At 35.4% G+C, this 13,310-nt stretch overlaps 1 protein-coding gene across 3 annotated transcripts in view; it reads left to right on the top strand.

The window, feature by feature from the left end:
• The window catches only part of LOC141816107 (uncharacterized), a 45,172-nt gene extending 32,380 nt beyond the window's left edge, over positions 1 to 12,792 (top strand). For all 3 annotated transcript variants that reach the window (XM_074703941.1, XM_074703942.1, XM_074703940.1), the window contains 11 exons: positions 211 to 331; positions 1,204 to 1,428; positions 1,505 to 1,695; positions 4,638 to 4,805; positions 4,881 to 4,986; positions 10,520 to 10,657; positions 10,758 to 10,922; positions 11,002 to 11,202; positions 11,704 to 11,898; positions 11,980 to 12,051; positions 12,164 to 12,792. In XM_074703941.1, the coding sequence (XP_074560042.1) occupies positions 211 to 331; positions 1,204 to 1,428; positions 1,505 to 1,695; positions 4,638 to 4,805; positions 4,881 to 4,986; positions 10,520 to 10,657; positions 10,758 to 10,922; positions 11,002 to 11,202; positions 11,704 to 11,898; positions 11,980 to 12,051; positions 12,164 to 12,316 (1,735 nt within the window). In that variant the 3' untranslated portion in view covers positions 12,317 to 12,792. The remainder of the gene's footprint in view (positions 1 to 210; positions 332 to 1,203; positions 1,429 to 1,504; positions 1,696 to 4,637; positions 4,806 to 4,880; positions 4,987 to 10,519; positions 10,658 to 10,757; positions 10,923 to 11,001; positions 11,203 to 11,703; positions 11,899 to 11,979; positions 12,052 to 12,163) is intronic.
• The last annotated feature ends 518 nt before the right edge of the window (positions 12,793 to 13,310 follow it).

Below are 13,310 nucleotides of genomic sequence, written 5' to 3'. Positions count from 1 at the left end.
TGATAGAAAAGCTGTTGTAGAAAAAAAAACATGCATCTTGACTTTACATTATTAGTGTTTCATGCTGGCACATTTATTGCTTGTTCTCTTGAGGAAAGCTACATAGTTCTTATGAAATTTTTAATTGGTTGAAGGTATTATTATTATTTAGGATTCCATGTGGTGGTCCATTATGATCAACCATGCTTAACTGGGATTGAATTGTATCAGGTACCTTTCTTATATTATGGATGTAGCAACTCCTACAGCTGACTGTCTCAGTTTGGTTCATGATCTTCTGCTACCTGTAATTTTGAAGAGCCGCAATAAGAACTCACTAAGCCATCAAGAGGTACTTTATTTTGTTTTGTTATTAATCAATTTATTTATTTTTGCCTTAAGATTTCATTGTTTCCTATTATAGTATCTTTAATTCCATAGCAGGAACTTTTCCTTCAAAAAAGGAGAAAAGCAGGAACCATCTAGAAGTATATCGATTAGTTAGATGCATTGTTTTGTTATTAATCAATTTATTTATTTTTGCCTTGAGATTTCATTGTTTCCTATTATAGTATCTCTAATTCCATAGCAGGAACTTTTCCTTCAAAAAAGGAGAAAAGCAGGAACCATCTAGAAGTATTTCGATTAGTTAGATGCATTTACCAAATGCAAAATGATTTTCTTTTCTATATTGGTAAAGACTCCAACCTCATATGGATATAATAGGTACTTTTTTGTATTTTAAGCTACACTATCAAACACATACGTGTTCTAATAATGCTTTGGTAATTTTCACCATGGGATCTTATGATATTTTTTCAAAATAGGAAGATCAAATGGTCTGCTATGGTTTTCACATCACTTATAGTAACTTAAACATAATTAATTTATATCAACTTTGTTTCCAACCTATAGATCTATGTGAGCTGAAAAGGCACAAGTTGTAGTTGCCAGATAGTACATTCTCTTGACAAGATTACGAGTGAGATATTAGTTTTTTTTTTTTTAGAATAAGGGTTTTATGGCAATGTTTTCTGTGTTGTATTGACATCTTCCTTCTTTTTCTTCTTCAGACTACAAGTGTGATATTAGTTTGCTTAAAATTACGGTCATGGTACAATGTTTGCTGTGTTGTATAGGTGGCATCTTTTTTCTGATTAGTAGTTTCCAGAGCAATGATCATCAATGCTATGCGTGTTTCCTGACTTGTTGGAATTGTGTCAGAATCGTATTCTAGGTGAAATTGAGGAGCAGATTGAACAAATTCTTGCCATTGTATTTGAGAATTACAAGTCCCTTGATGAATCCCTACCCTCTGGAATATCAGAAGGTTTTAGGCATGCCACTGGATCTCCTGCACTTGCATTGGTACCCGCAATGAAACTATTCACTCTTCTTCATGATATCCTAACTCCAGAGGCTCAGCTGAAACTATGCAGTCATTTTCAGGTTTGTGATGTAGATTTTTTCAGTTGATACTTCGTCAGCTATATTAATTCTAATGATCTTTTATGATAATTTCTAGATTGCTGCTAAGAAGCGCTCAAGAAGACACTTGCTTGAGACTGATGAGTATGTAGCAAACAACAGCGAAGCAAATAGGATGGATGCTGTTGGTTTTGCTAATGCTTATCAGAAAATGAGGACACTATGCTTCAACATACGGAATGAAATTTTTACTGACATTGAAATTCATAATCAGCATGTGCTTCCAAGGTGGGTATCTTTCCCATTCTTGTACTCGTATATTTGCCCCTTTAACATCTGTGACTTAATCATCTTAGTTGTCAAGATTTTTTTTTTTTAAAATGTAGTTTAACATACAATACCTACAATAAATCATGTAAAATACTTATACCAGAAGTTCGCTCGTGTCTTTTTCTTATGTCAAAGGAGGCCTTCAAGCCTATTTGTTTCTTATTAAATATTAAATGATTACATGTCTCTCATGATTTTTCCTTCCTACTAAAAATTGTCTCCACTCTGTGTTTCCGCTCTTGGAGTTTTTTTCTCCCTGCATTTTGTCCTCCATGCTATCCTAGACAACCAAAATGCATCTTACTTTCTCCTCTGGGATGGAATCTAACCTTGACTTCCCATTTTGGTCCTTCAATTGTTTGAACTCTTCTAAATTTCTTCTGCATATTGTTGGATAAGCTTTCTTTTCCTCATATTTCATACACATCTTTACTATCTCCGCTCAGTCTGATTTTCCCCCATTTGCTTGCCTTCTCCAGTCCTATACAAATGTCCATCCTATACAAATGTCCATCCCATCTTAGCATCGAGCATGATGGTTGGTTAAATGATTTTCTAGCAAATTCCTATGCAGACCACTGCAGTTCCATAGGGTGGGTTAAGTGCCACACCAACTTGCAATTTCCAGGTATGCTCATGTTTAGTATTCGGTTGATTGTTCACCATTTCCACTTTTGTCTGAAAACCATGATATCTCGTACCATAGGTTCTGACATGTTGTTTCTAACAGAGAACTCAAATCCACCTCCAGAATTCTTGCTACCTTCCTGGACAAGTTTTCCTTTATCCGCTCTTTGATACTCCTCAAATAATTCTTTTGTCCATTTCCTAAGTAGCTCAATCCTTATCGTCTTGCAGCCTTACAGTCACTTTATATATGCATGATGGTTTCCTCTAGCTCAGGGCACCTTGACAGCTTGCCAGAATGCTAATGTGTTTTCTACATCTTTCAGAGTTAGTAAGCCTTTGTTTGTTGCCAACCATAGGAAAAGCTCATATTCTTTGCAGTTCCTCCCATCTCCATACATCCAGATCTGCTCTGCTTCTCTTGGATGATATGGTCCCTTCTTCAACAAGTAATTTTATGCGTGATTGTGCTGCATCATCCTTTTGATGGATAAATTCATATCGTGAAAATTCCTGTTCAGAGTCATTCCTAATTTTGTTTGCAGCAATCTCCATCAGAACTGAACTTGGTAGCACAGCAGAAACTTCCCATTCCATGTTCCATCATCAATCACTAAATCTCCCACATTCCGTTCATCTTACCCGTCAAGAATTTCTGCAATATCCTCCAGTGGACCTGTTCTATTTAGCCACTGTCCTTCCAGAATCTGTCTCTGTCCAGTTTCTGTGCTCCATGCATATCCTCCCTCAATGCTACCCTAGATTTGGATTTTTATCTTATTTATCAAACTTGTCGGGAGTTTCATACTCATGTTCATCTTGCCAATACTATTTTACAATTTACATACTCGAATTGGTTGCTGAAGTCTAAAGGTTTCTTCTTCCATATAAATATATGTAAAATTGTCAAGTTCAACCATGTAGTGCAGAGAAATAAGGAGAAAAGTGGTCTCTTTTTATTGATTTTTTTTAATGCAACAAATTAACTGTTGCAGTGAGGAGCTAACAAGTTCATTTTTGGTTTTCTGAGAAAAGTCACCAAGACATGGGAACTGAACATCAGATTAGTTTAAGCTTCAGTTTTGTCAAAATTTTATTAACTTGTACTATTCTTTTTTCTGCTATGATTGGCTGGGTTATTGTAACACCAAAAGCTCAAACTGTTAGGAAAAAACTCTATTTGTATAAACTCAAGAGAAAGAATCAAGTAAATAAATAATAAGAAAATAAAATAAAAGACCTGATTATGCTTTTAAGATTTTAATTGTTCTACTTTTAATAGATTATATCATGCTTTAAAATCTCGAGCCGAACGATACAGTTTCAGTACTGTATCGTGCCGTGTCGATATAATTTGGATTTTTTAAAATATAAAATATATTAACTAAAAATAAAAAAATTTAATCTAAGTATTTAAAAATAAAAAATAAAATAATTTTTTAAATAAATAAATAAAATATATTAAATTAATGGGGCAATTTTATTAGGTTTTAATTTTTCCTATTTAAATTATTCTAATTATAGCTAAGAGTTCATTAAAATTATTAATTTAAGTTATTTAATTAAATCTAAGTTAAAAATCTTATGCGCTGCTATGAATGCGGGCACGTGCGGCTAGTGCGACGCGTCCAAACTCGTCGTCGGGCCCGGGTGACGCGTCCGAATATGTTGCCGGTTCTGTGCGATGCCTGTTGATGCGTTGTCGGTCCCATGCGACGCTTGCGGACGCGTAGCTAGTCCCATGTGATGTTTGTGGACGGACGCGTCACCATTCCCGTGTGACGCTTCTTGACGCGTTCGGACATGTCCTGGTGTGCTGGCACCACTTGTGTCGGTGCTGGTCCACCGGCGGAACGAGATGTTTTGCTTGTATTGGACGACACGACTCGAAATTTTAATCTCTGGATTATACTTTTAATAACTTAACCGATAGGTATATTTATGATCACACAAGACATCATGACAGTTTAACAGTTCAAAATTTTTAATATCTAATATCAATTAATAGCATCCACAAGATATTTTAACTGACAGTTCCTGAAATGAATGCCTCTTGGCGTATAGTTTGTGGGTTCTCATTTGCTTTTCTTTACATTGATGCTAATACTATACCTTCTGCCTCTTAGCGTATAGTTTGTGGGATCTGTTCTCATTTGCTTTTCTTTACATTGATGCTAATACTATACCTTCTGCCTCTTAGCGTATAGTTTGTGGGATCTGTTCTCATTTGCTTTTCTTTACATTGATGCTAATACTATACCTCCTTATTGCAGCTTTTTAGATCTACCAAATCTATCTGCATCCATTTATACTGTTGAACTCTCTACTAGACTGCGGTCATTCCTTGTTGCTTGTCCACCCGGTGGCCCTTCACAACCCGTGGCAGACCTTGTAATTGCTACTGCAGACTTCCAGAAAGACTTGACAAGCTGGAATATCTGGTAAGCAGTGTGTCGAGCTATTCATTTTTATAATCTTCCCTTCTTGATACATTTTAATTATTTCTTGCTACTTAGTCCTGTCAAAGGAGGTGTTGATGCAAAGGAGTTATTCCACTTGTATATTATCTTATGGATTCAGGATAAGCGCCTTGCATTACTTGAGTCCTGCAAATTAGATAAGGTGCCTAGTATATTTGAAGCTTCTGTCACATTTTTTATCTTTTTTTTTCCTTTCTTTTTCTCCTAAAAGTATGTCCTGTTCATATTGCATTTTTTTTTCTATTGCTAAAGTAATTGTGAGAAGTTCACCTTAAATTTCATTTACATTATCTGTTCCTTTGGTGATTTATGGAGCACATAGCAACAAAAAAAGCCTAAAATTACTTGGTTAGTAGAAATTCATTGTTAGTGGATACTTATTGTCTGATGCCTATATATCTAAACCTATTGTACCACATCTGCAGTTCGCTATATTTGCAATTGTTGACTGTTTTCTTGGTTTATTTCATATTGCAATTGATAGAAACTAGTAAGAGTATTGGGGTTAATTTTGTTAGTATGCAGTGGGTGTGATTAAACATTAGTATTTTAGGTTTATGGTTGTATCTGGAATTCATATATACTTGGTTATCTAATTAAGGAATAGATTATTCCATTTCTCCAAATTGTACATGGTATCTGAGTTGTCATTTTAGAATTATGGTTTTAATAGTATTCTTCTAAGGCCGACAACCTCCCCTCATCCATTTCTCTCTCTTTGTGCTGATTGGGATCTCCCAATTCACCATGAACCCTATTTTTGCCTCACGCTGCATTGCCTTGAAATCTCCAGAAACTGACCCATGATCGCTTCTCTTTCACTGCCATTGCCAAAGTCAAAGCCTAAGCTTGCTTTATCCCCAAAGATATGCATTTCGTGTTTCCCTTGTAGATTTCAACAAAACCAATCAAGGTACAAGCTATACCTAACGAGATAGAAAAGAATCAACCTTCATCTTTGTCTATCAATCCCATGGATGTGGTTATTGTCCATCCTTGCTTGAGATTTCGGTTTGCAGTCAATATGGATGTGCCATTCTTGTGAATTTTGCCGCTGGATTGGCCGCTGAGAGATCCTCCTAGAGCAATTTGAATTCCTAGGACATCCCTCCCTCTAGCGATCTGATTCCTCGGCAATTTCAGTCGTGGAATGCATTGCAGTTGGAGTCAGCCCACTTTCAAGATGTCTTTGGAGGCGTGTTGATTCATTTGCATCTTTGATTCTCCTGTTAGCATTGCTGGGTAAGTTGTGATTCTCCTCGTGAGAAATTGCTACCATCGTTAAGAAGACATTCATTGACAGTACTTCCTCCCCTCCTTTGGCCTGACTGCAACCATTTCCTTGACCCTTTGCTAGTGATTCCTCCCAATTCAACATCTAGACACTGGAAGAACCAGTTGATACTGTTGCCCCCATGACAATTCCACCTTCTGAGCTCTCTCAACTGCTGGATTCATGTCAATCTTATCATTTCACCAATGGCTTCTCCTAGTCTCTACCCCAGTCAAGCAGTGACCGTGTCCATCATGTGGCTCTGCTAGGTTTTCCCACCGAATCATGCAACCTACATTGTTATCCATTGCATCTCTGTTGTGTTGCAACCATGCCACTACGGGTACTGCATCTAGTTACTTTTTGTGTCCACCGGCGCCTCAAGCGTGGTAATGTGGCAACTATCTCATGTGAGAGCAGCACTGCTACTTTAGCGACATGAAAGTTTCTTCCTCTATCCACAAATCTTGTGGCAATGCCTCATTCTTTAGCGGATGCTTCTCTTTCAGTTCTAATCTAGTAAAGCAGCAACGACCTTTTTGATTCTCGATTCAATTCATGTAGTAATTTCCTTTTGTTTCTTCTTTCCAGCAAAATCTTTATTTTTTTAGTGCTTCTTTCTTTTACTTTCCACACTCATCTTCAAGTAGTGTTTCACATTGTAAAAGGGAGTCTTAAACCTCCATCTTCCTTTTGTTTTGTTCTCTCTTACTCTAGGATATTCTATATTCCACTTTTATGTTCGTGTGCTACTGATGCTTGCATAGACCCTTAGGCCCCATTCAGTGTTTTCTTCTCCTTTCTTCAATCTACTGCATATTGTGCTGATGTGCCAGGGAAGAAGCCTACTTGTGAGATTTGTCACATAGGATCTCATTTTATTCTATCCTATTTACTTGCTGTATATGCACTATCCTATTCTCATGTTGCTAACATTTAACAAAGAGTCAAAATATGCTTTCTAGGGCTCTCGTTGAGTGATTTCCTCTTCTTCTACCTTCAATCTATTATATGTTGTTGAAGCAGGGAGTAGCCTGCTCGATTGATTGTCACTTAGGATCTCATTTTATTTCATCCTATTTGCATGCACACACATATGCATCACCTAAAAGCCAATGAAGATTGGAACTCAGAAAATATCCTATCCTTATGTTGCTTAAATCAATGCATCACCTACGCTCCAAGGCTCAACATCTAAGCTCTTTAATGCTTTTTATATTTTCTTTTAGCTATTGCATGTTGATATAATTTGTTGATTGTCTACTGGTCTGACAAGGATTTGTGCATGCATGCTCCAACTATCCCCGAAGCCTTATTGATCGAGATCAAAGTAATTACTGGCTATGCACTACATTAATTACATAAATTTTGTTTGCTTGTGTGTGAATATAATGTTATTATTATTATTCTTGTGTAATATATGTTTTACTTATGAGGGTTTCTCTAGTTCATGTAACAAATTAGACATTGATACTATCTATGCTCTAACTTAAAGGATAGGGTTAAAGTATTACATTTAATAGGTTATTATGTACATGGTTTAGTCTGACACTAGTATTTGAGGTTTTTGAATTATATCTAGAGTCCTATGTATAACCTGTTAATAATTCTTATTAAACCAATGGATTATTCTTGATCTCCAACTAGCTAAGCTGGGTGAAAATTATCTTTGACTTTGTTCATAACTACTGCTTTACCATAGGTGGGATTGGGATAGATGAACACCCTCGTATAACGAGTGAGATATGTAAAAGAAGAGGATAAGCAACAAAACAAGAAAAAAAGAAACTAAAAAGAACAAACTCCAACAAAGAGAGACATTCTATTTTGTGTTTAGGCAAGATTATTCACATTCACTTAGAAAAAGCTTCTGACAAAGTTTTGAGCAAACTTATATGGGAGAATTTCTAGAAAAGGAAGATATTACGTAGCATATATTGAAAAAAATAAGGATATGTATGATAATATAACAATAAAAGTGAAGATTTTAGACGGATTAACCAAAGCATTTCCTATAAAAATTGTATTATGTCAAAGATCAATTTTAAGTTCATATTTTTTACACTAGTTATGGATACAACTCGTTGGATTCATTCAAGACATTTTACTATGGTGCAGGTTATTTGCAGATGATATTGTTTTGGTTGATATGACACGTAAAGGAGTAAATGTTAAGTTTGAATCTTGGAGGGAGATATTAAAAGTTAAAGGTTTTAGGTTTAGTATAATAAAGATAAAATGTATGAAATTTAAGTTATAGTAGTAGACATAATAAGACAATTGTTAAGAGATGACGAGTTCTTTACTGCTGAGAGTTTTAAGTACCGAGGATCATTTTTGCAAAAGGATAGAGGAGTTGATAGAGATGTTTTACATAAGATACAAATAGAATTATTAAAAAAGGTGTGTGTTCTTTGTAATTGTAAGGTACTTCTAAAGGTTAAAAAGAAGTTTTACAAAACGACGATTAGAACTGCTAATATTATATAAAGCTGAATGTTGAGTTATAAAGTGAGCGCACGAGCAAAAGATGTGAGTTGCATAGATGAAGATGTTACGGTGGATGTCTAGATGTACGAGGATAGACAGGATAAGAAATGAAAACTTTAGAAGGAAAGTGAGGGTTGCACCTATTGAGAAAAACTCTGAAAGACGCATTTAAGATGATATGAATATGTACTTATGCGACTAATAAATATCGCAATTAGGTGATGTGAGACCATGACAAATATGATTATATGAACATTGAAGAGGGAGAGAAAAGAGGACTTGATTAGCAACGATAAAATAAGATAAAATTTATTTAAATATAGATGAGGATATAGTAGTGGATCAAACCCAATGGTGTAGGAGGATCCATATAAGTAACCTCACTTAGTGGGATAAAGTATTGTTATTGTAATTTTCGTTAGAAGTGAACTACTACTTGTACCACTTTTAGAATAGTGGGAAAGTGATTAGAACAATCAGGATAAAGTATTGTTATTGTAATTTTCGTTAGAAGTGAACTACTACTTGTACCACTTTTAGAATAGTGGGAAAGTGATTAGAACAATCTAAGGTTTGAATCTAGAAGTTTTAATAGAGGAAGAGTAGATGAATCGAGTGCTTTAGAACTGAAATTTAAGTAGTAAGGTGAATAGAACGGTTATTTGACTTCAACCCATAAATATTTTGAAAAGGATGAAGAACAAAATAGAGTGGGGAGATTTGACACATCCATTGAGTTGATGAATTAGATGTATCTTGAAGAATGTGCCATGTGAAGGAGATCCACGACAGATGGTTATAAGTGGACTTGAGAGAGATTGGTAGGTTGGGGTGGTGTGGGGTGAGGCAGTGGGGGTTGTTTAACTTTTTGCATTGCATCTTTTTCAAACACATTATTAGTCATTGTTTGTAGGGGAATGGTAAATGCGGATGTTAGTCTGTCAAAAGACTTAATCCTTGTGAGAAAATAGACCAAGTGTTTTGTTAGCACAGTCATGAAAGTGATAAAGGGTTTAAAAGGATGAACAGCTAAAGAATGGGAACTTTGAAGAATCCAACTTTGGTAGATGCTAGGCGAAGGAATATAAAGGTCATTGTCATTGAATTTGCTCAAGTGTTGCAAGTCCCTCTGCTCCAGATAAGTTATAAATGGAATTGAGCGTAATTAGACCATCAAGGGTGATTGTCTGGACCAGTGTTACTCCTAACAGTCAGATAGTTTAAAGGATAAATGGCTAAAGCAAGTGAGGAGATTTAAATCATCCATGGAGTTTGTGACTGAACAGGATATGCCATGACTGCATTAGCAGGGAAGAATCTCATAAAAGGATGCTTGAGCTATTATAAGGAAATGTTGATATCTTGTAGTAGAGGAAAGATAAAGGTGATTGTCGTTGACCCATTTGTTGCGTTGGAAGCTGATACAAATGCCAACTTTGTAGGGGTTACTGCGAGTTGGATGCCATGCCATGTGAGTGAATAATGACCTTGCCTATCTTGAACAGATTAAAACATTTACATCCTGCATGTCGTGTCCATTTTGATTTTTGGATGCATCAAAGATTTGATTGGGTGACTAATTATGCATGTAGCCTAACATGTTCCCCTAACATGTTCCCTAGTAAAGCTAACTTAAAATTAGTGTTTGAATCATGGAAACCAAAGGAAGACAATGTAAACTAAAGATGAAATTTCTATGTTGTACAAAGTTGTTCATCTGTTTAGAAAGTTAATAAGGTTTGCTATGGGTGTTAACTGAAACAATTGGCCATGGCTCACAAAGTACTTGCATGTAGCAGATACTTTCTACTATGGATCAAAGAATCATAATGTAATAGATTCCTAATCTCCAATCTGTATTTGTTCATTTTCTGTTTAAAATTTTTTGTTTATTCATCTGATTGATTGCCAGGTAAAATGGTCTGGTGTTCGGACGCAGTATATGACCACTCCTTTTGTGGATGACATGTATGATCGATTGAAAGACACACTGATTGAGTATGATGTTATTGTCTGTCGCTGGCCAGAATATACTTTTGTTCTTGAAAATGTAGGTCTCACAATTTTTCAATTTTTAACTTGTGTTAATCTGAATTGCTACTTGAAAATTCTGTTGCAGTCTGACTTCTTTTGTCTCTCCAATTACAAAGGCTATTGCAGATATTGAGAAGGCAGTAATTGAAGCTTTGGAAAAACAGTATGCAGATGTTTTGGCTCCATTGAAGGAGAGTTTGACGCCTAAGAAATTTGGCCTGAAATATGTTCAGAAATTTGCTAAAAGAAATTCAGGCCTCCCATATTCTGTCCCTGATGACGTGAGTTCTCTTGAGACGCATCAAAAGTTCCTTAAAATAGTCTACTTTATAGAATGTTTTCTTATACATTACATTACAGTTAGGAATTCTGTTAAATACCATGAAAAGATTACTTGAAGTCTTGCGACCCAAGATAGAAATGCAGTTGAAATCTTGGGGTTCTTGTATACCTGATGGTGGGAATGCAGCTCCTGGTGAACGGCTTAGCGAAGTAACTGTGACGTTGAGAGCCAAGTTTAGAAATTATCAACAGGCAGTAGTAGAAAAACTTGTGGAGAATGTAAGCTCTCTCTCTCTCTCTCCCTTTTTATTTATGTACCATTTTTTTCATAATCATTGCGAGATGTTGGTGCTTAGAATTTATCTTTGCTGTGAAACTTGGACAAAATCATGTTACTACATTGTCTAAAATTTGCTTTAAGTTAAAATTGATGGTTGGAACCACTTGATAGAATTTACAGGGCTGGAGATTGTATCAACTAGGAAAAGCTTAATGAAATTCAATAATTAATAATCTTTAAGGCAGAACATCTGTGAAAGTGTTTCCAAACGCCAATAATACTTATACCCAAGAGAACCATTTCTTGTGGCTCAGGTAATTTTATTTTGTGAAATGGACTCGATAATATTTCATCTCTAGGTGACATCTAGGAATCATCTTTCTTTTTTAAAAAAGTAGGTCACGCATATTAGACCATTATCATTGTCTTTTGTTGTTCTCTGATTCTGAAATAATAGAGAACACCTTGTCTCCATTTATGTTACTTATTTGGTTGTTCAGACTCGAGCACAAAGCACCACAAAACTCAAGAAGATCATTCAAGATTCCAAAGATGCTGCAATGGAATCTGATATCCGTAGTAGAATGCAACCCTTGAGGGACCTTCTGATCCAGACTATTAATGATCTCCATAAAGTATTTGAGGTGCACGTTTTTGTAGCAGTGTGCCGAGGCTTTTGGAATAGGATGGGCCAGGTAAAATTTTATGCATCCCATTTTTTTATTTTTACTTTTGCTTACTGATTGGTAACTGTAAATATGCTATTCGAGGAACAGGACGTTCTCAAATTCCTGGAGAACCGAAGGGAAAATAGGGCATTATATAAAGGTGCACGAGTAACAATTGCAGTAAGTAACTTGGTTCTAAAAATTTTCAGCATCTTCATAATTAGCATCGCTGAGCATTAAAATTGTTCTCAAATTTTTACCTTATATGATTGTGATGATTCGACTTGTGCAGGTTCTGGACGATACATTTGCATCGCAGATGCAACAATTACTCGGCAATGTTCTCCAAGAGAAGGAATTGGAGCCTCCCAGATCCATTATGGAGGTGCGTTCCGTGCTTTGTAAGGATGCACCAGTTCAGAAGGATTCAAGCTTTTACTATTAGGCTGTATATATCCAGCAAGTATAGTGAGCAAGTCGTAACTTTTCCGAGTATTCTCAAGCAAATGTCAGCAGAAAAGCGTCAAGCTTTGAATAACTTAAAGATGTTGCAGCAGCAAGAGAGAAAAAGGATGCTTCACCTTACAGTTTTGAATGTTTATATTACATACATGCACAAACACATCAAGAAAGCTCCAAGAAGGCTATGATCTGCTTCCAATTCTGTATCAGGTTTCTTAGGGAGAAAAGAAACGAAGAGATTTTAGTAGGTTGTATCAGTAAGCAGCTACGTCGCCATGATAGTTTTCTAGTACTCTTAACAGTCCTACAATCTGCTCGAGTATTCCATCTTATTCATCAGTAATTATAGTGCATATTGTCGTCCATCCTTTATATAATTTGCTAAATGAAGATAGTGTTCATTTGCTTATTTGATGTTGTATTATTTTGCATACGAAAAGGCTGCTCTCTATTATATTAATCTGGAGATGTTTGATCTGATTTTATAGAAATTTTTTATCAATTATCAGGATAAATTTGGAAGTGCTGTATTACTGCATTGATAATTTCTATAGTTCTTTCCATCTCTATTATTCACTCTTGCAAAGACGCAACTATTTGAATTCAATTGAGAAAGGTTATCAAATTAGTATTTCTTTTAGAGAGTATTATGACATGGTGGAATATATAGTGATCCAAGTTTAATAGTTTTAGAATTTCATTAATATTAAAATATATACTTTTTACTTTTGTTATTAAAATATTTTTTAAATTAATAATTAATTTGAGTGATTTAGGTGGTAATTGAAAAAAATAAGATATATATATATATATTAATTTTTAAAAAGATATTTTAATTATAAAAATAAAAATATTGAGGTGCAATTTGCGATTAATAATAGGGCTGGAGTTTTGTGTAAACATAAACATTTGGGTGGGTTATTTGATAATTTGCCGAATTTATACGGGGCCTCCTTCTGGCAAGGCTGGATCGGAAT

The sequence above is a fragment of the Curcuma longa genome, unplaced genomic scaffold (assembly GCF_044706935.1).
Source record: "Curcuma longa cultivar G26 ecotype Majalengka, Jawa Barat unplaced genomic scaffold, ITB_CL_G26_1.1 contig_143, whole genome shotgun sequence".
Taxonomy (NCBI): Eukaryota; Viridiplantae; Streptophyta; class Magnoliopsida; order Zingiberales; family Zingiberaceae; genus Curcuma; species Curcuma longa.
The sequence above is the reverse complement of the archived record's forward strand: the minus strand, read 5'-3'. Positions and strand labels throughout refer to the sequence as shown.